Source organism: Muntiacus reevesi, chromosome 3 (assembly GCF_963930625.1).
Source record: "Muntiacus reevesi chromosome 3, mMunRee1.1, whole genome shotgun sequence".
Classification (NCBI taxonomy): Eukaryota; Metazoa; Chordata; class Mammalia; order Artiodactyla; family Cervidae; genus Muntiacus; species Muntiacus reevesi.
The window spans coordinates 5,415,369-5,439,884 of record NC_089251.1 but is presented as its reverse complement, the minus strand read 5'-3'; the positions used below and the strand labels follow the sequence as shown (position 1 = coordinate 5,439,884).

The 24,516-nt window shown below is 53.1% G+C and overlaps 1 protein-coding gene across 2 annotated transcripts in view; it reads left to right on the top strand.

Moving 5' to 3' along the window:
• The first annotated feature begins 6,062 nt into the window (after positions 1-6,062).
• The window catches only part of LAMC3 (laminin subunit gamma 3), a 67,316-nt gene continuing 48,862 nt past the window's right edge, over positions 6,063-24,516 (top strand). For both annotated transcript variants that reach the window (XM_065928236.1, XM_065928235.1), the window contains exons 1-2: positions 6,063-6,507; positions 22,946-23,250. In XM_065928236.1, the coding sequence (XP_065784308.1) occupies positions 6,132-6,507; positions 22,946-23,250 (681 nt within the window). In that variant the 5' untranslated portion in view covers positions 6,063-6,131. The remainder of the gene's footprint in view (positions 6,508-22,945; positions 23,251-24,516) is intronic.

Here is a 24,516-nt window from a genome sequence, read left to right as displayed (position 1 = left end):
GACATAACCATTCATCCACCATCCGTCCATCCATTCATTCAGATGCTCTCATTCTGCACGTACTTTTCATTCACTTACCATCCCTTCATCATGCATCATCCTTCATTCATTCACTAGGCATTCTGCAGGCACCCACTTTGCTGCCTCCCCAGGGGATGAGTCACACCCCTTCTGCCTACCCTCCAGGGGCCCCTAGTCTGGCAGGGGTGGGGTGGGTGGTGCAGACAACTAAGAAAGCCCCCTGAGGAGCAACTGGGCTGTATGGTCTACCCACAGGTCGCGCCCTACGTCCCGGTGTTCCAGGCTGATCTGTCCCTGGGTCACTTCAGCTGTGCGTGGGCAGTGTCTGGCACAGCAGAGATGTGACTGTGTGGGCTCAGCCATGGGGCCTCCCCGGGGAGTGCCAGGCCCAAGGGCTACTGCACTGGACCCTCAGTGTCCAGAGGAAGAGGGAGGGGACCTAGGAGGGGCCAGAGGCTGGGTCTAAGGCTGGAGCCTCTCACTGGGGGGGAAGGGGAGTGACCGGCCCCTTGGGAGAAGTCAGAGAAGGGAGGCTGCTCCCTGGCAGCCCCCACATGGAGTCCAGCTCTTCAGCAGGACACGTGAGGCTGGCCCTTGCCCACCTCCAGCCCGCCTCTTCCCAAAGTCCCATCTCCGGCCACTCTGGGCTCCCTTCAGTTCTTCGGTTTCACCTGTGAGCCTTAGACCTGCTGTTTCCCTCTCTTGGAATGGTCATTCTATCCCCTCTACTGGCTATCTCCTCCTCTCTTGGTCTTAGCTGAGATCTTGCTTCCTTCAGGAAGCCTTCCCTGACTTCTCCAGACCAGGGTAGGCACCTTCTCTTTATTCTCACTTCCCCAGTGCTTACTCTGATTACTCCGTGTTATCATCACCAGTCTATTATTGGGGCCCCCCAAGTGCAGAGACAATTTCACCAATGCGTCACCCTGTCCCCTCTGTCCAGCCTGGGCCCTGGCACGTGGACTCAGCAATTGTCCAGCCAGTGAATGGACGATGAGTGGACAGCCAGTTATACCTCCTTGCAGTCCAGCCTCTGGTCCCTGTACCACCCAGAAGAGGGGGACATCATTTACCCATCTGGGCCAACTGGATTGGAAGGGCTATCCAGGGTTGACTCAACCCTAGACCCAGGTCCTGCTCAGGCTGGGGCAGAGGGGGGTTGAGACAGTTGCTGTACTGAGGGGCGGCGTGCCCTGAGGCCCACCATGTCCCTGGGCCTGTCTGAGCTTGTTAACACCAGGGAGAAGACGTTCACTGCGGGTGACAGCTGAGGGGCCCCTGTCAGCTCCCATCAGCGTGAGTCCTCCCTGCCTGCCCTGCCTCCTGCCCCATCTTTCAGGTCTCCAGTGTGCGGGCACCTCTTCCAAGAAGCCTCCCCTGATTGCCCAAACTAAACTTACTTCCTTGTCCTGGCCCCTTATCTATTTCCTTCGTGGCTTTTACCATGATGTCACTATCTAATTTATCATTTGTTTCCCACGTCACTGTCTCCCTAATCGTCTAGGAAACCATGTGAGATTGTGAAATACCCACTGCCTGCACCATGGCAACACCAGTGGCGGGCAAAGGTGCAGTCTAAAGGAGTGAATGAATGAATGAGATGAGAGTAAAGTGGAAAATGCATTGGCTCTGGGACCAGGCATACAGGGCTTGAATCCAGGCTCTGGGGTGGACCAGTGGGGTGGTCGTGAGCAAGGACGTGCCTCTGGCTGAGGCTCGGCCTGCCTCCTGATCTGAACTTCCTGCAACTGGTGCGCTCAGCCCAGCTGGGCCTGGCTCCCAGAACACCTCTGCTATGGCCACCTTGTCCTTGCTCAGAGGTGCAGGGTGGTCACTGAGAGGGGCAGAGGACAATCACAGTGTAGACAGATGGGCTTGGGCCGGGCATCAGGGTCCTAGGGGGCCGGTGTAGCCCTCCAGACTCCCAGCTTTGAACTCCTGCTTCTCTGCCTGTCTGCTGAGCAAGTGAAATCTACCCACTTGACAGAAAGGAAGACTGAGGACCATACATGCAGATAGAGAGCACAGACTTAAGCACCTTGGAGCCAGACAGTGCATCATGAAAAATCACCTAGACCAATGCTTTTGCTGTCCCAACGGGGAAAACGAGGTGCCCCAGAGGGACAGTGCCCACTCAAGGTACCACGATGACTCTGGGCCAGCCCGGCTCCTTCTGAGGCTGGGGGCCGGGGCTGCTCCCCTCTACTAGGGCCCTCAACTCCAACGAGACTGTGGAGCTGTCAGGCGGGATCAGCAGGGTCCTGGCTCCAGCTCCCCAGATTTAATTAACAGGCCTTTCATCTCTGTCCTGAAGGAATCTGCTCTCTTCTGTCTTCTTAATTAACATTCATTAAGCAAATCAGAACAGGGCTTTTCTCCCTCCTTTCTTTGCCTGGAAGGTTTTAACCCTTGGTAGGTGGACTGTGGGGAGGGGAGTCTGTACCTCTGCTTGCAGCTCCAAGCGGGAGGTCAGGCCTCTGCAGGGCCTCCCCAGGTCCTCAGGATAGGCAGAGTCCACGCTACCCGCCCACCCCCGCCATCAGCCACACCCAGACAGCAGGGCCACCTCCCACAACACCTCCATGCCGCCTGGATTCTTGAAGGAAACTAACATGGGTCCTAAGTAACTTGGGTTCTGCTGCTCAAGAGGCTTCCCGGGCTCCCTGCCATCGTCCTAAGACGATGAGTTAGGACACTGGGCAGGCTGTGGGCCCTCAGAGCTCCAGGCTGCAGGAAAACTGGGGCCAAGTGCCCCCGTGGCTTCTGTGGCCCCACAAAGACCCGGGCTTCAGGTCATGTGTGTGCGCAGACAGGGCACGGGCCGCAGGGCACAGATCCTTCTGCTGGGATCATGGCAGGTCCTGCGTGGGGCTGGCCTTCAGACTAGTCTCTCCCTCTCCTTTCACATTGTTTGTTTAATTTTTGGCCATCCTGCTCAGCGTGGGGGGTTTTCATTCCCCAACCAGGGATCGAACCCATGCCCCCTGCAGTGGAAGCATAGAGCCCTAACCACTGGGCCACCGGGGAGGTCCCACTCAGCGCCTTCACTTGATGGAGGGTTGGCGGTGTGCATCTTCGGTTGTCCTTTTGGGGTCCCTGACGGTGACTCCCACAGGTCTCCTGGCTCACTTCCTGCAGCGGCAGAAGTGTTTGCTGTCCCTTTATCATGCAGATGTGAGGAGTTATCCTGAGGTCTTGTGGGTGCACAGACACCCCATACTTGGGGGCCACGTTCCTAGATGGCTTCCTGGCGTCTGGGAACCTGAGCCCCTCCGTGACTCCCATGCTGGGAAGAGTTGACCCCAGGGATGGGAAAGGCCTGGGCGAATGTCGCCAGCGAACCACGTGCCTCAGTTTCCCCACATGTGTAACCAGTGCCTGTGGGGCCCAGTGACTATTCCGGTCCGTGGTCCACCCTCTGGGCGGGACAGTAGAGTTGGCCTTGGCCGCCAGGGGGCGAAAGGAGCCGGTCCTGTAATGTGGCCAATGTCGCCACCTGGTGGTGGGTTGGTGGGGGAACAGGACCAGCTGGACTGGGAGCGCTGCGAGGAGACCTCGTTCGGGGGGACCAAGGTGGCCATCCAAGGCAGGATGGTCCCCTGGAGAGCCACTGCCGGGAGCCGGGGAAGGCCAGGGAGCACCCAGCCGGCACCTCTTAAGGGAGCCATCATCTCAAATCCGGCTCCTGTAGGATGATCCTTTGCCAGCCACGTGGTTCCTGCTCAGTCCCCAAACATACCCTGAACTGTGTGTTCACACAACGGGGACACAAGGGTGAGGTACCCAGGGTCCCTGCCCCCCACGAACACGCAGCCCTCAGCAGGACAAAGCCCCAGTTCATCACCATGGTGCCCAGCATCCCACTTCAGCTGGCCTCTGCACCCTGCTCCAGTCCTAACCCCCAGGACTAGCTCCCCACCCAGAGCTGCAGACACGCATCAGGCTTCCCTGGTCATTCAGACCTCTGACCCTGCGCCCTTTCCCCCATTCATCCATTACCGTGTAGTTTGCTTATCACCTCTTCTGGGAAGCACCCCCGAGGTCCAGGCAGAACTATTTACCCTGCCCTCCTTACATCCCAGATCCCCCATGCACAGCCTTCTGTTGCAGCCTGTCAGCCTGTTCATGGGCATCAGTGGCTATGGTGTCTGCTTCTGCTTTATTGACTACACCAAAATCTTTGACTGTGTGGATCACAATAAACTGTGGAAAATTCTTCAAAAGATGGGAGTTCCAGACCTGCCTCCTGAGAAATCTGTATGCACGTCAAGAAGCAACAGTTAGAATGGGATATGGAACAACAGACTGGTTCCAAATCAGGAAATGAGAACGTCAAGGCTGTATATTGTCATCCCGCTTATTTAACTTATATATGCAGAGTACATCATGCCAAATGCTGGGCTGGATGAAGCACAAGCTGGAATCAAGACTGCTGGGAGGAATATCAATAACCTCATACATGCAGATGACACCATCCTTATGGCAGAAAGCAAAGAATTAAAAACCCTCTTGATGAAAGCAAAAGGAGAGAGTGAAAGTTGGCTTAAAAGTCAACATTCTGAAAACTAAGATCATGGCATCCGGTCCCACCACTTCATGACAAATAGATGGGGAAACAATGGAAACAGTGACAGACTTTATTTTCTTGGGCTCCAAAACCACGGCAGGTGGTGACTGCAGCCATGAAATTAAAAGATGCTTGTTCCTTGGAAGAAAAGCTATGACCAACCTAGACAACACATTAAAAAGCAGAGACATTACTTTGTCAACAAAGGTCCATCTAGTTAAAGCTATGGTTTTTCCAGGAGTCATGTATGGATGTGAGAGTTGGACTATAAAAAAATGTGAGTGCCGAAGAATTGATGCTTTTGAACTGTGGTGTTGGAGAAGACTCTTGAGAGTCCCCTGGACTGCAAGGAGATCAAACCAACCATCCTAAAGGAAATCAGTCCTAAATATTCATTGGAAGGACAGATGCTGAAGCTGAAACTCTAATACTTCAGCCACCTGATGTGAAGAGCTGACTCACTAGAAAAGACCCTGATGCTGGGAAAGATTGAAGGCAGGAGAAGGGGACGACAGAGGATGAGATGGTTGAATGGCATCACCGACTCAATGGACATGAGTTTGAGTAAGCTCTGGGAGTTGGTGATGGATAGGCAGGCCTGGCGTCGTGCAGTCCATGGGGTCACAAAGAGTCAGACAAGACGGAGCAACTGAACTGAACTGAACTGAATGGATCCTCCACCCACTTCTACCTTCCCAGTCTCAAGCAAGAACATCTGATAGTCCTGAGCATGTTTAGAAATTTATTCTTATTTTCTTTAGAGTTTTTCTGGGAAGGGTTACTAAGTTTTATCAAGTGTTTTCTCTAGCATCTTTTTATATGAGCATGTGGCTCTCTCCCTTGGTTTACTAATTTTAATGAATGGAGAATATAAGGGGGTATCTCCTGGGGGTGGGGGAAGGGAAGGCTTCTCTCTCAAGTAATGTTTGTGATGAGACCAAAGATCCTTGGTCACAAATATCGGGTTAGAATCTTTGGTTTGAGAGCAGAGAAAAGCCAGCAGCAAAAGCAATTTTCAGTTAATGGAACCGTGCAAACGTAAGGAACCATTGTAGGATCCTGCCTGGGGTGACTTCACTGCTGGGAGGAAACGTGCAATGGGAAAGACCAGATTTTTAAAAACCCGCATGTCCCCTTTTATCTCAGGACTTAAAAGGCACTGGGAAGAGTTTTCCATGTCAGCAGCCATTGAAACCTCACAACCGCGGTAATGAACCTGTATCATCACCCATCCCATTTTACAGATGAGGACACGAAGGCTCAGATAACCAAGGTTCCCCGGGCAGAACCAGGGCAAGACAGCCGGGGGGCTGCGTCCCCAGCCGGGCACTCCCGGGCACGTCCACCAGGTGGGGGTGAGCGCCCAGAGACGGAGCGGTCGGGAGGTGTGGGTGCTGCCCGCCCCGTCCCTCCCTCCCGCCGTGGGGCCCGCCCGCCGAGGGGAGGCGCGGTCCGCGCCCACCGGAGGAGCCGGAGACGAGGCGGGCGCGCAGAGCCGGGCGCGCACGGCGGAGCGCAGGGTCGTCGGGGGTGCTCCCCGACCATGGGCACGGCGGCGGCGCTCCTGCTGAGCCTGGCGCTCCTGGCGCCGCGCGCGGCCGGCGCGGGCATGGGCGCCTGTTACGACGGCGCGGGGCGCCCGCAGCGCTGCCTGCCGGTGTTCGAGAACGCGGCGTTCGGCCGGCTCGCCGAGGCCTCGCACACGTGCGGCCGCCCGCCCGAGGACTTCTGCCCGCATGTGGGCGCCCAGGGCGCGGGGGCGCCGTGCCAGCGCTGCGACGCCGCCGACCCCGCACGCCACCACAACGCCTCCTACCTCACGGACTTCCACAGCCCGGACGATAGCACCTGGTGGCAGAGCCCGTCCATGGCCTTCGGGGTGCAGTACCCCACCTCGGTCAACATCACCCTCGACCTGGGTAAGCGCGCTCCGGGCGGGGGTGGGGGCGGCACCACCGCACCCTGGCTCCTCTCCCACCGTCGCGGCCTGCAGGCCCCCTGGGTTAGCTACAGGGTCCAGATTTGGGGGGCGGGCGGCGTTGCTCAGGAATGGGACAGCGAGTCCTGGCCTGCTGCGGTCCGTGGGGTCTGGAAGAGTTCGACGCTTCTAGGCGCCTGAACAACAACCACAGCAGGAGTGGGACCTGTGTCCCCTCTATCTGGAAGGCTACGCTGATGGGTGTCCCTTGGGTCCAGGAGAGGTGGGAAGCGTCCTGGGAGCCGTTTACAGAGCAGTGGATTCGGGTGCCAGAGCCGCGCCAAGATTGTCTATCCTAGACCCAGAGTTGTTCTGGGCGAGGAGGAGGGTGACCCACCTGGGGTGAGCTGGTTGGCTATCTGGGGCCAGGGCTCCTCGTCCTGGCTTATCTGAGTGACTTCCGGGGTTCAGCGAACCCCTGAGGTTGTGTGCCATCCCTGGGGGTGTCCTCGGGGATGGAGCCAGCCTGTTCATCACAGGGAAGGTTATCCTCAAGGCAGGAGCCAAGTTTCACCAGGCTGCCGGTTAACTGGACCGGATGGCCTGGCCTCTCTGCTGTGTCCAAGCCTCCCTCCACCCAACCCCAGGCCAGGGTGCAGGGGCCCTTGTGTGTGTGGTCAGTAGTGGCCAACTCTGCGACCCCAGGGACTGCAGCCCGCCTGGCTCCTCTGTCCATGGGGTTTTCCAGGCAAGAATACTGGAGTGGAAAAAAAAGAAAAAATAAAAGAAAAAAAAAAAGAATACTGGAGTGGGGTTGCCATTTCCTACTTCAGGGCACCTTCCCGACCCAGGGGTCGAACCCATGTCTCTTGGGTCTCTTGCTTAGCAGGCGGAGTCTTTACCACTACAGTGTCTGGGAAGCCCCTTACGTCCCTGGCAATCGGAATCCGGAGTCTGGACCCAGCCCTTCACTCCTGGCACTGCCCCCATTGCAGGGAATGGAAATTAAACCTGCCCTCCTGGCCCCCCACCCCCTCCATAGCCCTTTCAGGAAGGGAGTGTTTCAAACCGTCCTACTCCCTTATCTGTGAGTTCAAAATCTCCCAAAGCTTTGAGAACTCAGGGTATTTTTATACACTCATTTTGGCTGCTAAACCTGCCCTAAGACTATTTATAGACCTTGTTGATCCTAGAGTGAATAGTCATACAAGTAGTCATACATTTGGTTACTGAGATGTTACTTGAATATGGCTGTTGGCCCCAGACCCAGCTGGGGGTGTTAACACAGTCCATGGTGAAAGGACTGCATCATCTCTCCAAACTCTGGAAAGTTCTGAATTCTACACTACATTCAGAGCCTGGATAAAGAGTTATGGGAATGTATCCCTATTTTTCAGATGAGAAAATTGAGGTTCAGAGAGGTTAAGTCTCTGGCCCAAAGACACACGGCTGCTCAATGTTACTGGCATCTGTGTTCATCCAAGAGAAGAGCATGAACTCCTTGACGTGAGCTCCACCCACCCGTGGAGTCTGTTCTTCCCAGCTCCGGGTGACAGTGCCTTGGGGAGGGCTGGGAGATGGGACTGAAGCGGTGGGTGGGGGAACCCTGAGCCTTCTCAGAAGAGCAGGCAGGTGCTGACTGCCACCCCAAGGAGCTCAGTTGCTCTGGGGTCTTGAGGGGCCTTGACACCTCCCATTGACCTGCCAGGCCTGCCGGGTGGGCTTGTCGATGGAACGGGACGGCTGGGATGGGGCAGGGTCTCTATTCAGGAGGGCGACAGGAAGCCAGTGCGGGGAGAGGCGCTGCGGGAACTGGCTGGACTGGGCTGGCAGGACCCCAAGGCCACAGGAGAAGGAATCTGGGACTGGGTGGAGGCTGTGGCAGACACTCTGTTCCGTGACAGAGGGTGTGGGATTGGCTGATGTGTGGCTTGTGTGGGTGGAGCCCCGGGCAAGCAAGGGGCTGTGGCCAGGCACAGATGAGGCGGGAGGGGGCGGGGAGCATGGTGAGTTTCGTCTGGGGCACTTCCGGTCTATTCTCGCTGTGTGCCGGGCCCTGTGCGGGTACACACACACACACACAGACACGCCATACACACGTGCACACACGGTCCCGCACTGCACACATGTGCACACAGACACGCCTTACACGTGTGCACACACGGTTCCGCACTGCACACATGCGCACATAGACACGCCATACACACGTGCACACACGGTCCCGCACTGCACACATGTGCACACAGACACGCCTTACACGTGTGCACACACGGTTCCGCACTGCACACATGCGCACATAGACATGCCATACACGTGTGCACACACGGTCACACACACTGCACACATGCGCGTGCACACATGCACATAGACACGCCATACACGTGTGCACACACGGTCACACACACTGCACACACATGCACATAGACACACCATACACACGTGCACACACGGTCACACACTGCACACACGCGCACATAGACACGTCATACACACGTGCACACACGGTCCCGCACTGCACACATGTGCACACAGACACGCCATACACGTGTGCACACACGGTCACACACACTGCACACACATGCACATAGACACGCCATACATGTGCGCGCGCAGCCACACACTGCACACATGCGCGTGCACACCACACATACCACATACACACATGCACATACACACCCACACATACACACTTAGCACACATACACACATGCACACACACATACACCACACACCGCACATAGCACACATACACACGCGCGCATGTACACACACAGACACACACACCATTGTTCTTCCCATTGTGTTGTGTTGTGCAGCACCAGGCATGCAGGAGGGTTTGCACAGCGAATGAATGAGTGCGTGATAGCGTCACCTCCTCCGTCCTGTGCTCTGGGCCCAGCTCAGGGCTCTCTTGCTGCCTCGAGGACTCAGAGCAGGCTTTGCCCTCGGGCCCAGCACAGCCACTCGCTGGGCAAACGCCACCCGCTTCCGTGCCCTGTCAAATGGGGTGAGAGCCGCACTTCCTGGGGTGGTTGTCCCGGCCCCCTGGCTCGGGTCGGCCCAGTGCTTACAGGAGCTGGGGCCGTCCTTGTGTGTGACCAGGGGCCTCTGCTCAGAGCGGCTCAGGCTGCGGCTCCCCTTGAGGGAGGCTTCCTCTGAAGGGCTTGAGAAACATTCGCCCAGCTGGCTCCCAAAACATGTCCCGACCCTGGGTTCCGTCTATGCAGGAGGGGGGCTGGGGACCCACAGCAGCCCCGGATGTGGCCTGTCCTTGGTTCCATTCCACTTTGGTTCTCTCCACCCTGAGGCACAGGAACAGGGAGAAAAGGTCTGGGGTCTTCAGGAGCTCCCAGTGGGGGCCCGATCTCAGAGGACGTGGTTGGGGGAGTCTCTCCCAGCCCTCGGGCCACCTCAGCCGACCTCGCCCCCTCTCTCCTTGACCTCGTGGGTGGTAGCTCAGGGGTGGGGGGCCCGGGTCTTCCGGAGGGAGGGGATGAGGGGCAGGGGAGGAGCAGGCGGCCGTCAGCACTGGAAGGAGGTCGCCGCTTTCCCAGCCCCCTGCGAGCTCGCAGACATCTGCTCCGAATCCCCAAGTCCAGTCGCCCAGCTGAGCCTTCCTGTCTGGGATGAAAGGCAGCGGCGGGGGCTGGCGGCTCCTCGTCCTCCACAGAGGCCCTGGGGAGTGGACAGGCTGGAGCCGGAGGTGGGGAGAGGTGCGAGGGGGGAGTTGGACGTTCATCGGGGGGCCCATCCCACATGCTGGGAACCCCACAAAGCCAGCACCCCCATCCCAGCACCATCCGATCCTGTATAGACAGGGAAGCTGAGGCTCTGAGCATGAAATCAGCGCCCAGGGTCCCACCAGAGACCTTGGGACTCTTGCCCTTGCAGATGAGAAGCGTCCACGTTAGGCCTGGCGGAGCCTCAGCTTTCGGCTAGGCTCGGGTCATGGGGTCTTCCTTCTGCTTGTCCACTTTCTTGAATTCCTGAGAACCTCCTGGAAGGACCCCTAAGTTCCTGAGCAGGTGAGCCCTGAGCCCCCGAGCGTGGGGAAGGCTGCAGGGCCGTGGGGGATGGGCTCCCCGCTGGGGGCTGCCGCGTGTGGACCAGTTCTCTGGCATCCAGCATTCGGTCAGCGTCTGCCCTGGCGTCATGGAGCTAGAAGACAAGCTAGGCCGGGGTCACGTTGTGGATGATTTACGCTCTGGGGACACACCCCCCGCAGGGGTCAGCAGACCTCGTGGAGATCTGAAGGGTGGCGGGAGCTGACCCGAGAGTGAAGGACCTTCCAGGTCAAGGGGACCCCACAGAGGGGCTAGGAGGCCGCTCTGTGTGTTCTTGGACCTGGTGGTCTGGCCGGCCAGAGCGGAGGGAACGAGAGGACAGCGGGGCCTGGCCCAGTGGGAGCTGACGTCGAAAGGACCTGCCGGCCCCTGGGGAGCCCGACGCCGGCTGCGTCTCCCGTCTCCCGAGCCCTGGCTCCACTGTGTCTTCCTGTCGAGTGGGCGGCCGTGTTTGCATTGGCCGAGGCCAGTGCCGGGGGGGACCAAGTCCCCCTTCCTTCTCCCTGAGGGCTCTGGCTGGAATGCTGGGGCCCCAGGCAGGTCAGGGGGTCAAGGCAGTGACCCCGACTAGCTTCCACCACAGAAGCAGCCCCCCACGGCCCTGGGCCCAGCTGGCTCTGGCCACCTTGCCCGACTCTGGGCTCAGGATGGACCCAGACATTGAGGAGCGGGAAGTCCCCAAACCCAGGAGGGTGCAGGCAGCCTCCAGATCGCCCCTCTCGCCCCCTCTCTGGCCGCGTCACCTTCCTGTCAGCAGCGCTGATGATGGCCAGAGACTGCCTCTCTCCTCTCAGTCTTTGCCTTTGCTGTTTCATCGGCCAGGGATAACTTCCTGTTCCCGCCTCCTCTCGGATCACCCGTAACTCATTCATAAAACAACCGAGTGCCTACTGCGCGCCGGTCCCTGTTCCAGGCCCTGGGGATGCAGCAGTGGACAAGCTGCTCTCTCCCCTGCTAGGCTTTGAGGTCACCTCCTCCATGAAGCCTCCAGCTTCCGCGATTGGGCAGAGGGCCTGCCTCCGTGTCCTTGCAGCCCTGCCCTTCCCCTGTCACAGTCTACATCGTGAGGGTGAGCTTTTGGTTCATTCGTGTCCATCACTGGCTGCAAGCTGCAGGGACAATGCCTGTTTCACAGCTGTCCCCAGCACCCAGGGCAGGGTGCTGTTGGTTGGCTGGGTGAATGGAATAGCAGCGAGCATTTAGTCACGCGTGTGCCAGCAGAGCTGCAATGTGGACCCCAGCTCATGACAGCCACACTGTTTCCTCCCCGGGAACAAGGAACGAGTGGATGAATGCGTGAATGAATGACCCCCCCTCCCAGTCTTCCAGGTAGATCCTGACTCCTAAGCTGTGGCCCTGCCCGTCCTCCTGGCCCTGTGCCTCTCCTGCCCACCCCGGTGCTCCAGCCCCTTCGCCCGCCTCCTTTCCCCAGCTCTCTCTCGTCTCCCCACCAGCCCTGCCACCAGCTGTGCCCTCTCCCTGTCTCATGCCCCCTGGCTTTGCCTATTGAGGTCATGGTCGACATTTGGGGCTCCACCTGGCACCTACAGCCCAGGCTCCCACCTGAGCCCTTGACCGGTCATTCAAGCATTTGCCCGAAAGTCAGCCCTTGAATGTCACAGAGGTGTCCAAAGATAAAGGCACTGTGTAAATCTTGCCCGTGGCTGCATTATCCACAATAACTGAAGTGTGGAAGTAACTCACGTTACTGATGGATGAACAAGTGAAATGTGTCAATAGTCACACAAGGGGATTGTTTTCAGCCTTAAGAAGGAAGGAGATTCTGACACCTGTTGCTACATGGATGAACCTCAAAGATATTATGCGCAGTGAAATAAGCCCGACAAGAAGGACACTCCATGATTCCACTCACACGGGTCCCTAAAGGAGTCACATTCACAGAGACAGGAAGTAAAGTGGTGGCTGCCAGGGGCTGGGAGAGGAAAGAAGGAGGAGTTACTGTTTAATGGGTATGAAGTTTCAGAAGATGGAAAAGTTCAGAAGATGAAAAAGTTCTGAAGATGGAGGGTGGAAATGGTTGCACAACAGTGTAAATGTACTTAATACTAGTCATCCATGTGCTTAAAAATGATTAAGATGATAAGTTTTATGTGTATTTAAAATTCAAAAGTAGAAGCATCCTTCTTTCCCCTGGTCTCTCACCGACCAAAGCAAGGAACTCAGGAATCAGCTGCAGTTCTTCCCTCCTCATCCTCTGACTTCAGCATTCACCAGATCACTAGACCACTCTCTGGAAGTTTCCTTGTCTTTGCCTTCCTCCCCAGCATGCCCACTCAACCCCTCATGTGTTTCCTGACTTATTGCAATGGCCTTCAATATCCTGCCATGTCTCTTTGCAGACATGTATTGGAAGAACAACTATGACAAACCTAGACAGCATATTAAAAAGCAGAGACACCACTTTGCCAGCACAGGTCCATACAGTCAAAGCTATGGTTTTCCCAGTTGTCATCTACGGATATGAGAGTAGGACCATAAAGAAGACTGACTGCTGAAGAACTGATGCTTTCGAACTGTGGTGCTGGAGAAGACTCTTGTGTGTCTCTTGGACCGCAAGGAGATCAAACCATCAATCCTAAAGGAAATCAACCCTGAATATTCATTGGAAGGACTGATGCTGAAGCTCCAATACTTTGGCCACCTGATGCAAAGAGCCGACTCATTGGAAAAGACCCTGATGCTGGGAAAGATTGAAGGTGAAAGGAGAAGGGGGCGACAGAGGATGAGATGATTAAATAGCATCACCAACTCAGTGGACATTTGCTCAGTGGAGTTTGAGCAAACTGGAGGACAGAGGAGCCTGGCATATTGCAGTCTATACGGCCGCAAAGTGTTGGACATAAATTAGCGACTGAACAACAATAATAACATTTCAGTCACATCTCTGTTCAGACCAGACCTCAGAATCCTTCTTAACACAAAGCTATAGGCAATAATCAGACAAAACCTGTTCACTCTCTCCCCAGGTTAGACAATAAACTTGACAATATTGATCCATATTTGGGGTTTAGACTCTTGGCCCAAAGATGAGGGAACTGTCATGGGCCCAGGCCTGATCCAGCCAGGCTCTCATGGTGTCTGTCACTGTGACAGACACCCAGCTCTTCATGGGGGTTCATTGAGCCCCAAATTGCCAAGAGCTAGCCTGACTCATTAGCAAAGCCCCTGATGCTGGGAAAGTCGAAGGCAGGAGGAGAAGGGGACAACAGGGGATGAGATGGTTGGACAGCATCACTAACTCAATGGATGTGAGTTTGAGCAAGCTCTGGGAGATGATGAAGGACGGGCGGGCCTGGCGTGCTGCAGTCCATGGGGTGGCAGAGTCAGACACGACTGAGCACCTGAACAGCAAAGCCTGGAGGCTCAGACAGTAAAGAATCGCCTGCAGTGCAGGAGGCCTGGGTTCGATCCCTGGGTCGGGAAGATCCCCTGGCGAAGGGAATGCAACCCACTCCAGAATTCTTGCTGGAGAAGTCCATGGACAGACGAGCCTGGCAGGCTACAGCCGATGGGGTCACACAGAGCAGGGCTGTCATGGGGTGGGAGGGAAGAGAACGGTGGACGGCCGGGCCCGAGGAGCCCTGGTGTGCCCCTGCAGGCTGGGAGCGGCTCTCCCCACCTGGTTCTCATGCCCTTGGTGGGCAGGGCAGCCTCACCCCCGCCTTTCCAGCTCAGCTCCCCACCCCGCCCCCCTCCAGCCCCGTCCCCAGGCCACTGCTCCCCAGATGGCTCCAATTAAAAGGCTTTGTTTTGTTTCCATTTTCCCAAAATAAGCCTCTCCGTCGGAGGGCCCTGCGCACGGTCAGTGCCGGATGTGGGCCGGCCTGCTTCTCCCACCGCCCTGGTGTCAGTCCTGTCGGGCTTTATGTCCCAGCTGGCTGGAGAGGACAGCGCCGGGTGCCTCTGGTGCTGGCTTGGGTGACTTCAGCGGTTCTCAGGGGGCACCGGCACCCCCTTCCTGGGGATCCCCTTCTCTCTGAGCCCTGAGTGGAGGGGTGTCTGGTTCGGCGACTTTGGGGCCGACAAGCTTGCAGTCGAGTAGAGACGCAGCTGTTTTCCACATGACCTTGGGCGAGTCCCTGTCTTCTGCCCCAGCCTCGGGTTCCTCGTTAGCGAGATGCACACAGCGATGGAAGTGTTCGGGGGTCTCTGAGGTACAGTGTACGTAGTGCGCTTAACAAGGTGCCTGGCGGGACTTCCCTGCTGGTCCAGTGGTTAAGACTCCGACCTTCTGATGCAAGGGGCATGTGTTCAGTCCCCGGTTGGGGAACTAAGAGCCCACATGCCTTGTGGCCAAAAATACATAAATACAAATTAAAGTCTTAAAAAATAATGCAAGGTGCCTGGCACATAGTAGGTGCTCAGTAAATGCGGGCTGTTTTTAAACAGACTTATTCAGAGGTCATGAAGAACAGAAACTCTGTGACAGCCTCAACCATGTTGTCAGGCTTGCCTGTCTCCACTTGCTTGCTGGATTATACCTTCCTAGAAGGTGTTAATAAAAATCATGCTTCATCTGGCAATCATTTATGGAGCACCTACTGTGTGCTGGGCTTCCTAGGTGGCGCTAGTGGTGAAGAATCCTCCTGCCAGTGTGGAAGATGTAAGAGACACAGGTTTGATCCCTGGAACGGGAAGATCCCTTGGAGGAGGAAATGCCTACTCACTCCAGTATTCTTGCCAGGAGAACCCCATAGACAGAGGAGCCTGGCACGGGCTATAGACCATGGGGTCACAAAGAGTCGGACACGACTGAGCATCTGAGCACATACTCTGTGCCAGGAAAATCCCCTGGAGGAAGAAATGGCAACCCAACTCCAGTATTCTTGCCTGGAAAATTACATGGACAGAGGAGCCTGGCAGACTGCAATCCATGGGGTCACAAAGAGTAGGATACAGCTGAGTGACTGAGCACACACACATGCTGTGTGCCAAGCACCACGCTCAGCTCTGAGGATTCACTGCCCCGTCCCCAGGAGGTCACAGTCTAGTGGGAGGGACATGCAGGTCTTTACAGAACAGGGTGAAGAGACTCGGGGAAGCTGGGGAGCACTAGTGAGACACCCAATCCTATAGCTCCATGGATGAATAGTCATCAGGAAAGTCGGGAGAAAGTGGTTCCATGCAGGACTGAGGCTGGGGCATGTGATCAGTCTGCTAAGCCAGTGGGATGAGCAGGGATGCATGGTAGCCAGCCAGGTGAGGAGCAGAGGGAACAGCATTCTAGGCAGAGGGAACAGCATGTTGGGTGGCTGGGAGGTGGGAGCCATGTGGTCCTGAGCAGTGTCGCTCCCCAGCTAATGGTTGGGGATGACACCAGTGTGTTCCCAGCTTTCTTGACGGGAGCACACCTGTCTCAATCACCCTGAAGCCCTGTCGGCCCCACAGCTTGCAAGGGTCTGGGTCAGAGCTGCAGTTTTCATTCTTGTCGCTGCTTAGAAGGCCTCAGTTCCTTTCCCAGCCTTTGGGCTGCCTTTGGCAGAAACCTTTTCATCACAAAGCAGGGATTACGCTGCTTTCTTCGTCCTTCTAATTAATTCTTGTACCAAAAAGTCCCTGCCGTGCCTCTGTGATGTTCCTGGATCTTCTCTCACCTCCTGGCTTGGCAAGGAAAGGGAAAAGCCGCGATGTTTCCTCGCATGTGAAGTTCCTCGTTTGCATGAAATCTCGGTGGCTGCCTTTTTCCAATCATGCTCTTAGCTGCCAGCTACCTTTTAAGTGGCTCCAAGCTCCCCTCCTGTGAGGTGTCTGGCTGGATGTTTACAGAGGAGTCTGGGTCGGTGGGCCCAGGGCAACCTCCACGAACATCCTTTGGTGAACGCACGTCTGGGTCAGGTCCCCACCTGGTTCCAAGGCCTGACACCTGCTCAGAACAGGAGCCGCCACCCCAGACACTGGCTCTGTGTGGGACACATGCTTTCTTTTAAGGGACTTGGAGTGACAGTGCCAAGCTGTGCTGTAACTTTGAAAAACATCTTAAAACAGAACATGGCAAGGCGGTTGCTTTTTAAAATTTTTTTTTAAAAATTTGTGTTTTCTCCAGTTTTTAAATTAGAACAAGCTTCATGAGAAAAAAAAAAAAAAAAACTGGGAAAATGCAGAACAATTGAAGAGGGAAGAAGAGGGAAGAAGAGTCCCCGAGCCCTCTGCCCTGAGGACAGTCATGCTTACGCGTTTGATGTCTTTCTTTTCTGCCTCTTCTTTGGGGATTTTTAAATATCATCTGATGATTCTGAATGTAGGATCGTTTGTCTCCTTTTTTCATTCAGCATTTTGACTTTCCCACGTAATATAAACTCATTGTCAACTGTTCCGGTGGTTTCAACCAGCCTGTGAGTTTATGCCCTACAATTTATTGAACCCTGATGGTTCCAGTTTTTTCCCTGTTATAAAAGCAGATCCTTGATTAACTAACTCCTCAATTTAGGTTCAGTGCCTTGTTTGACTTCCCAGAAGTGGGATTTTCTTTTTCTTTTTTTTAACCATAGGCCGAGAACATTTTTATGGCTCTTCATCTGTGTCACCACGCTGTATTCCTGAGGGACCAATATATATACTTTGGCCCCAATTTTTCTTTGATTGTGGTAAAATGCACATAACATAAAATTTATTATCGTAACCTTTTTAAGTGCAGAGCTCACTGGTATTAAGTACTTTCACATCGTTGTATAACCATGACCACCCTCCGCCCACCGAATTTTTTCATCTTCCTAAACTGAAACTTTGGGATTGGAATGAAAACTGACGTCTTCCAGTCCTGTGGCCACTGCTGAGTTTTCCAAATTTGCTGACATAATGAGTGCAGCACTTTCAAAACATCATCTTTCAGGATTTGAAACAGCTCGACTGGAATTCCATCACCTCCACTAGCTTTGTTCGTAGTGATGCTTCCTAAGGCCCACTTGACTTCACATTCCAGGATGTCTGGCTCTAGGTGAGTGATCACACCATCATGATTATCTGAGTCTTGAAGATCTTTTTTGTACAGTTCTTCTGTGTATTCCTGCCACCTCTTCTTAATATCTTCTGCTTCTGTTAGGTCCATACCATTTCTGCCCTTTTTTGTGCCCATCTTTGCATGAAATGTTCTCTTGGTATCTCTAATTTTCTTGAAGTGATCTCTAGTCTTCCCCATTCTATTGTTTTCCTCTATTTTTTTGCATTGATGGCTGAGGAAGGCTTTCTTATCTCTCCTTGCTATTCTTTGGAACTCTGCATTCAAGTGGGTTTATCTTTCCTTTCTTCTTTTGCTTTTCACATCTCTTCTTTTCACAGCTATTTGTAAGGCCACCTCAGACAACCATTTTACTTTTTTGCATTTCTTTTTCTTGGGGATGGTCTTGATTCCTGTCTCCTGTACAATGTCACAAACCTCCATGCATAATTCATCAGGCACTCTGTCTATCAGATCTAGTCCCTTAAATCTATTTCTCACCTACACTGTATAATCATAATGGATTTGATTTAGGTCATACCTGAATGGTCTAGTGGTTTTCCCCACTTTCTTCAATTTAAGTCTCAATTTGGCAATAAGGAGTTCATGATCTGAGCCACAGTCAGCTCCCGGTCTTGTTTTTGCTGACTGTATAGAGCTCCTCCATCTTTGACTGCAAAGAATATAATCAATCTGATTTTGGTGTTGACCATCTGGTGATGTCCATGTGTCAAAATTCTCCAAACTAAGCTCCAGCAATATGTGAACTGTGAACTTCCAGATGTTCAAGTTGGTTTTAGAAAAGGCAGAGGAGCCAGAGATCAAATTGCCAACATCTGCTGGATCATCGAAAAAGCAAGAGAGTTCCAGAAAAACATCTATCTCTGTTTTACTGACTATGCCAAAGCCTTTGACTGTATGGATCACAATAAACTGTGGAAAATTCTGAAAGAAATGGGAATACCAGACCACCTGACCTGCCTCTTGAGAAACCTGTATGCAGGTCAGGAAGCAATAGTTAGAACTAGACATGGAACAATAGACTGGTTCCAAGTAGGAAAAGGAGTACTTCAAGGCTGTATATTGTCACCCTGCTTATTTAACTTATATGTAGAGTACATCATGAGAAATGCTGAGCTGGAGGAAGCAGAAGCTGGAATCAAGACTGCTGGGAGAAGTATCAATAACCTCAGATATGCAGATGAAACCACCCTTATGACAGAAAGTGGAGAAGAACTAAAGAGCCTCTTGATGAAAGTGAAAGAGGAGAGTGAAAAAGTTGACTTAAAGCTCAACATGCAGAAAACTAAGATCATGGCATCCAGTCCCATCACTTCATGGCAAATAGATGGGGAAACAGTGGAAACAGTGGCTGACTTTATTTTGGGGGGCTCCAAAATCACTGCAGATGGTGATTGCAGCCATGAAATTAAAAGACACTTACTCCTTGAAAGGAAAGTTATGACCAACCTAGACAGCATATTAAAAAGCAGAGACATTATTTTGTCAACAAAGATCCGTCTAGTCAAGGCTATGGTTTTTCCAGTAGTCATGTATGGATGTGAGAGTTGGACTATAAAGGAAGCTGAACACCGAAGAATTGATGCTTCTGAACTGTGGTGTTGAAGAAGACTCTTGAGAGTCCCTTGGAATGCAAGGAGATTGATTAGTCCTCGGTGTTCATTGGAAGGACTGATGTTGAAACTGAAACTCCAATACTTTGGCCACCTGATGCGAAGAGCTGGCTCATTTGAAAAGCCCCTGGTGCTGGGAAAGATTGAGGGCAGGAGGAGAAGGGGACGACAGGATGAGATGGTTGGATGGCATCACCGACTCAGTGGACATGGGTTTGGGTAGACTCTGGGAGTTGGTGATGGACAGGGAGGCCTGGCGTGCTGTGATCCATGGGGTCTCAAAGAGTCAGACACGACTGAGCGACTGAACTGAACTGAAACTGTCCCCATACAACACTCTTGTCCCTTCTCTCACCGTTCTACTTTCTGTCTCTATAAATTCAACTATTCTAGTGCTCCCTTCAGCAGCACATATACTGAATTCAACTACTCTAGGGCCCTCATATAAGTGGAATCACCTAGTATTTGTCCTTTGATGACTGGCTTAATTTGCTTCACATAATGTTCTTGGTGCTCATCCAGCTTGTAGCATGTGTTAGAATTTCCCGGCTTTTTAAGTCTGAATAATATGTGGGATGAACCACGCTTTGTTTCTTCATCATCCATCCATGCACACCTGTGTTGCTTCTACCTCTTGGCTGTTGTGAATAATGCTACTATGAAGATGTGTGTCCAAATATTTCCTCAAGACCCTACATAATTCTCTGGGGTATAAACTCAGTCGTGGAATTGCTGGATCATATGGTAATTTTATTTTTAATTTCTTGAGGAACCGCCAAGCTGTTTTTCATAGCAAGTGCATCATTTTACACTCCTACTAACAGTGCACAAGGCTTCCAACTTTTCCACTTCCTCGCCAACGCTTGGTATTGTTATCTGTTTTAAAAAAAAAAAAAAGAATAACCATCCTAGGCCCTTCTCTGGTGGTCCACTGACTGGGACTCCATGCTCCCAATACAAGGGGCCAGGGTTCAATCCACGGTCAGGGAACTATATCCCGCATGCTGCAACTAAAGATCTCAGGTACTGCAACTAAGAGCTGGGGCAACCAAATAAATTTTTAAAATAGAGTAAAATAACAGCCATCCTAACAGATGTGAGGACCAATTTTTTAAAATATGTAAGACAAATTTATGGAGACATAATTTACCATACAATGCACCCAATTCAAGCATACGATTCAGTGCTTTTTAGTATTATTCATAGAGTTGTATACTCATCACCACAATCCATTTTTGAACATTGTCATCCCCTCCAAAGAAACCCTGTACCCACTAGCAATCATCTCCCCCCAAGTATTCTCCCCACCCTCTAAACCCTGAAAACGACTAAGCTACTTTCTGTTTTTCTGACCATGCCTATTTTGGGACACTTAATATAGGTGAAATCATACTTTATGTAGTCCGTGGAATTAACTTCTTTTCATTTTTTGCCTGCGCCGGGTCTTTTTTGCTGCTTGGGCTTTTTCTCTCGGTGCAGAGAGGGGGCTGCTGTCTAGTTGCGGTGTTCGGGCTTCTCACTGCCGTGGCTTCTGTTCTTGCAGAGCGCAGGCTGCAGTGGGCTTCCAGCTGTGTACACGGGCTTCGTGGCATGTGGCATCTTCCTGGACCAGGGATCGAACCTGTGTCTTCTGCACTGTCAGGTGGATTCTTTACCACTGAGCCACCAGGGAAGCCCAACTTCTTTTATTTATCATATTGTTTTCAAGGTTCATCTCCATTATAGCCCGTGTTAGTTCTTTACACCTTTCTCTTGCCAAATGACATTCCTTTGTGTGATATACCACATTTTGTTTATTCGGTTATCTGTCGATGAACGTCTGAGTTGTTGCCAGTCTTTGAATTTTATGAGTAATCCTGTTGTGGACATTTGTGTGCGGGTTTGTGTGAGGACGTATGTTTTCATTTTGCTTGGGCACACGCCTGGGAGTGAGATTGCTGGGCCATGTGGTAACTTTATTTTAACCTTTTAAGAAACCCCCCAGACTCTTTTCCAAAGCAGCTGCACCATTGTACACTTTTACCAGCTGTGTATGAGGCTTCCAGTTTCTCCACATCCTTGCTAACACTCCTTTTTGTCTTTTTATTATATCCATCTTAGGGGAGTGAAGTGGTATCTTGTTGTAGTTTTGGTCTGGGTAGTCAGGTTGAACATCTTCTCCTGTGCGCATTGGCCATTTATATATCTTCTATAAAGAAATGTCTGCGTAAGTGTATTTCCATTTTTCAGTTGTATCTGTCTTTTTTTTATTTGGTGGAGCCGCATGGCTTGCAGGATCTTGGTTCCCTGACCAGGGATAGAACCCGTGTCCCCTGCAGTGAAAGCACCAAGTCCTAATCACTGAACCCCCAGGGAAGTCCCCGGTTATCTTTTTATTTCTGAGCTATAAGAATTCTTTATACATTCTAGATAAGTCCCTTAACAGATACATGCTTTGCACATATTTTCTCCTATTCTGTGGGTTGGCTTTCATTTTTTTCAGTGATATCAAAAACAGGAGTTTTTGATGAAGTTCAGTTCTTCTGTTTTTTCTTTTGTTGCTATGCCTTTGGTGTCCCATCTAGGAAGGCTTTACCTAACCCAGGTCATGAAGATTTACTCTTTTATTTTCTTCTAAGAGTTTTATAGGTTTAGCTCTCACATTGGGCCAAGATGTTTTAAAAAGAAGACTGAAGTGACTTATCCTCGGTGGGTAAGGAAGACTGTGGACAGTGATGGAGGCAGCAGCAGCAGGGCGGGCCTCCTGGGGTACCCGGGACTGGGCAGAAAGGCCAGTGGGAAGAAGGTGGGTGCAGGAAGAGGGCTTTGACAACCGCTCTGCTGCTCAGCCGTGTCTGGCTCTGTGCGACCCTACGGACTGCAGCCCACCAGGCTCCCCTGTCCATGGGGTTCTCCAGGCAAGAATCCTGGAGTGGGTTGCCATGTCCTCCTTCAGGAGATCTTCCCAACCCAGGGATTGAATCCACGTCTCTGAAGTCTCCCGCATTGGCAGGTGGGTTCTTTACCACTAGCGCCACCTGGGATGCAGGTTCAATCCCTGGGTCGGGAAGATCCCCTGGAGAAGGGAATGACTACCCACTCCAGTAGTCTTGCCTGGAGAATCCCATAGACAGAGGAGACTGGCAGGCTACTGTCCAGAGCATCACAAAGAGTCAGGCACGACTGAAGCGACTTAGCCCACACACATGACTGTTAAATTAGGAGATAAGGCCATGGGTCCAAGAGATGGAGACTTCTCTTGAGAAATTTGGATTGAAGAGAGGTTAGATGGAAGCAGGGGGAAGAGTGGGGTCCAGGAGGAACTGAATTAGGATTGGGGGGGCTTGAAACAGGCATGTCTCCAGACTCCAGGGGTCTGAAATCACTGGGAGGGAAGGAGGTAAAAAGGCACAGGTGGGAGGTCTGACTTTGTTGGGGTGTAGTAAAAGAAATAACTTTCTAATGGCAGAGCAGACTTCAGGATGTGGCAATATCCCATTGTTGGAGCTGTTTGAAGCAGAAAGACATGGCTGAGTCAGGGGTGTTACACTGCCAATTTCTGTGCAGGGGTGCAAATTGGCCTAATTAAGGGATGGCAAATGCCTGGGAATCATGCCAGCATTGTCCTCTCCAGGGTCCCTGACAGGCATCACTAATTGATCATGGCATGCCCCACACAGTGCCCCAGACAGCCTCTAACGATCCATCCAAGATGGTTTATGCAGCCCAGCCGTACTGTTCTCCCTGGACCAGGATTCTGACTCCCCCTTTCCTTCTGTAAAATGGGTCCACGTCTCCCCGCCACAGGGAAAGCTTACGAGATCACCTACGTGCGGCTGAAGTTCCACACGAGTCGACCCGAGAGCTTTGCCATCTACAAGCGCAGCCGGGCGGGGGGCCCCTGGGAGCCCTACCAATACTACAGCGCCTCGTGCCAGAAGACCTACGGCACGCCCGAGGGCCTGTACCTGCGGCCGGGCGAGGACGAGCGTGTAGCCTTCTGCACCTCCGAGTTCAGCGACATCTCCCCACTGAGCGGGGGCAACGTGGCCTTCTCCACCCTGGAGGGCCGGCCCAGTGCCTACAACTTTGAAGACAGCCCTGTGCTGCAGGTTAGAGAGGGGTGGGATGGGGGGAGGGGGGAGGGGCCGGCCCGGTCACTCAGGTCCGGGGCACCAGGGGGGAGTATGGAAGGGCAGGAGGACACAGGGGGGCCCTTCGAGATCCCCTGGTTTTCAGATTCTAAACAACAGAAGCTTTTGTTGTGCCTGCATCTTTTGTGAATGGCTGATAATGAAAGAGATGGAAGAGGGTGCCCTGTGACAGCCACCAACTCAGCTCACCCCTTCCCCCTGGGGAAACGGAGGCTCGGAGCGGGGGAAGGGACTTCGCAGGGGCACACGCAGTGGGGTGGAAGGGCCCTGAGGGTCCTGACTCCTAGCTGGAGCCCCTGCCAGAGCTCCCCGCTCTGGGATGGATGGCCTTGCCTGCTCCGCGTGTCTCCAAGGGCTGTGAAGAGAGCGAAGGGAAAACGTGAAACGCACCTGAGTTTGGATTCATGGAGTCACGGTTTCCGTGCTGTCAGACGGAGCTATCCAACAGGGCTTCCTGCAATGACAGAAGAAAAGGATCCCAAGCGGCACGGTGCGGTGGGGGTTGCCACGAACCACGTGTGTCCGTAAGAACTCGTGAAACGGGACTAGCACGGCTGAGAGACTGGATTTTCAACTTTATTTTATTTTAATGAATTTTAATTACTAGCCCCATGGGGCTGGCTGCTGCCACCTTGAACAGTCAACAAGAAGGTTGCCAGCAGAGTGAGTGGCCTTTAAGAGATGCTTATTCACCCTTTGAAGATGAGATCGTAGAAGCTCATTGATCTCACCTCCATGGCAGAGCGCTGTGGCCGTGGGCATGCACCAGGTCCCCCTACCTCGCCTGTCTAAGTTCATTCAGGTTTCTGACCCCACCGGCATTGGCACCGCTGTCGGACAATCAGTCCACCTGCATCTGTGCCATCTTGGCAATGGGGTCCCCTGTCTTGTTGCCCCATATGTCCTGGATGTTATCCCTGACGGAGAAACAGCCTTTATAAAAATGAGCCCCTTGCAGCTCCCGAGGCAGAAACCAAGGTCAGAGAAGGACAAAGAAAGACAAGGCCACCCTCCCCTTCTCTTCCCTTGGGGCTCCCCCAGGGTGGCGCTTCCCCTAAGGACAGGGAGCATTTGGGGTGGGGGTACCCAAGGATGTAATCAACTGTGGTTGGTGTTGGAGAAGATTCTTGAAAGTCCCTTGGACTGCAAGGAGATCAAACCAGTCAATCCTAAAGGAAATCAGTCCTGAATATTCATTGGAAGGACTGATGCTGAAGCTGAAGC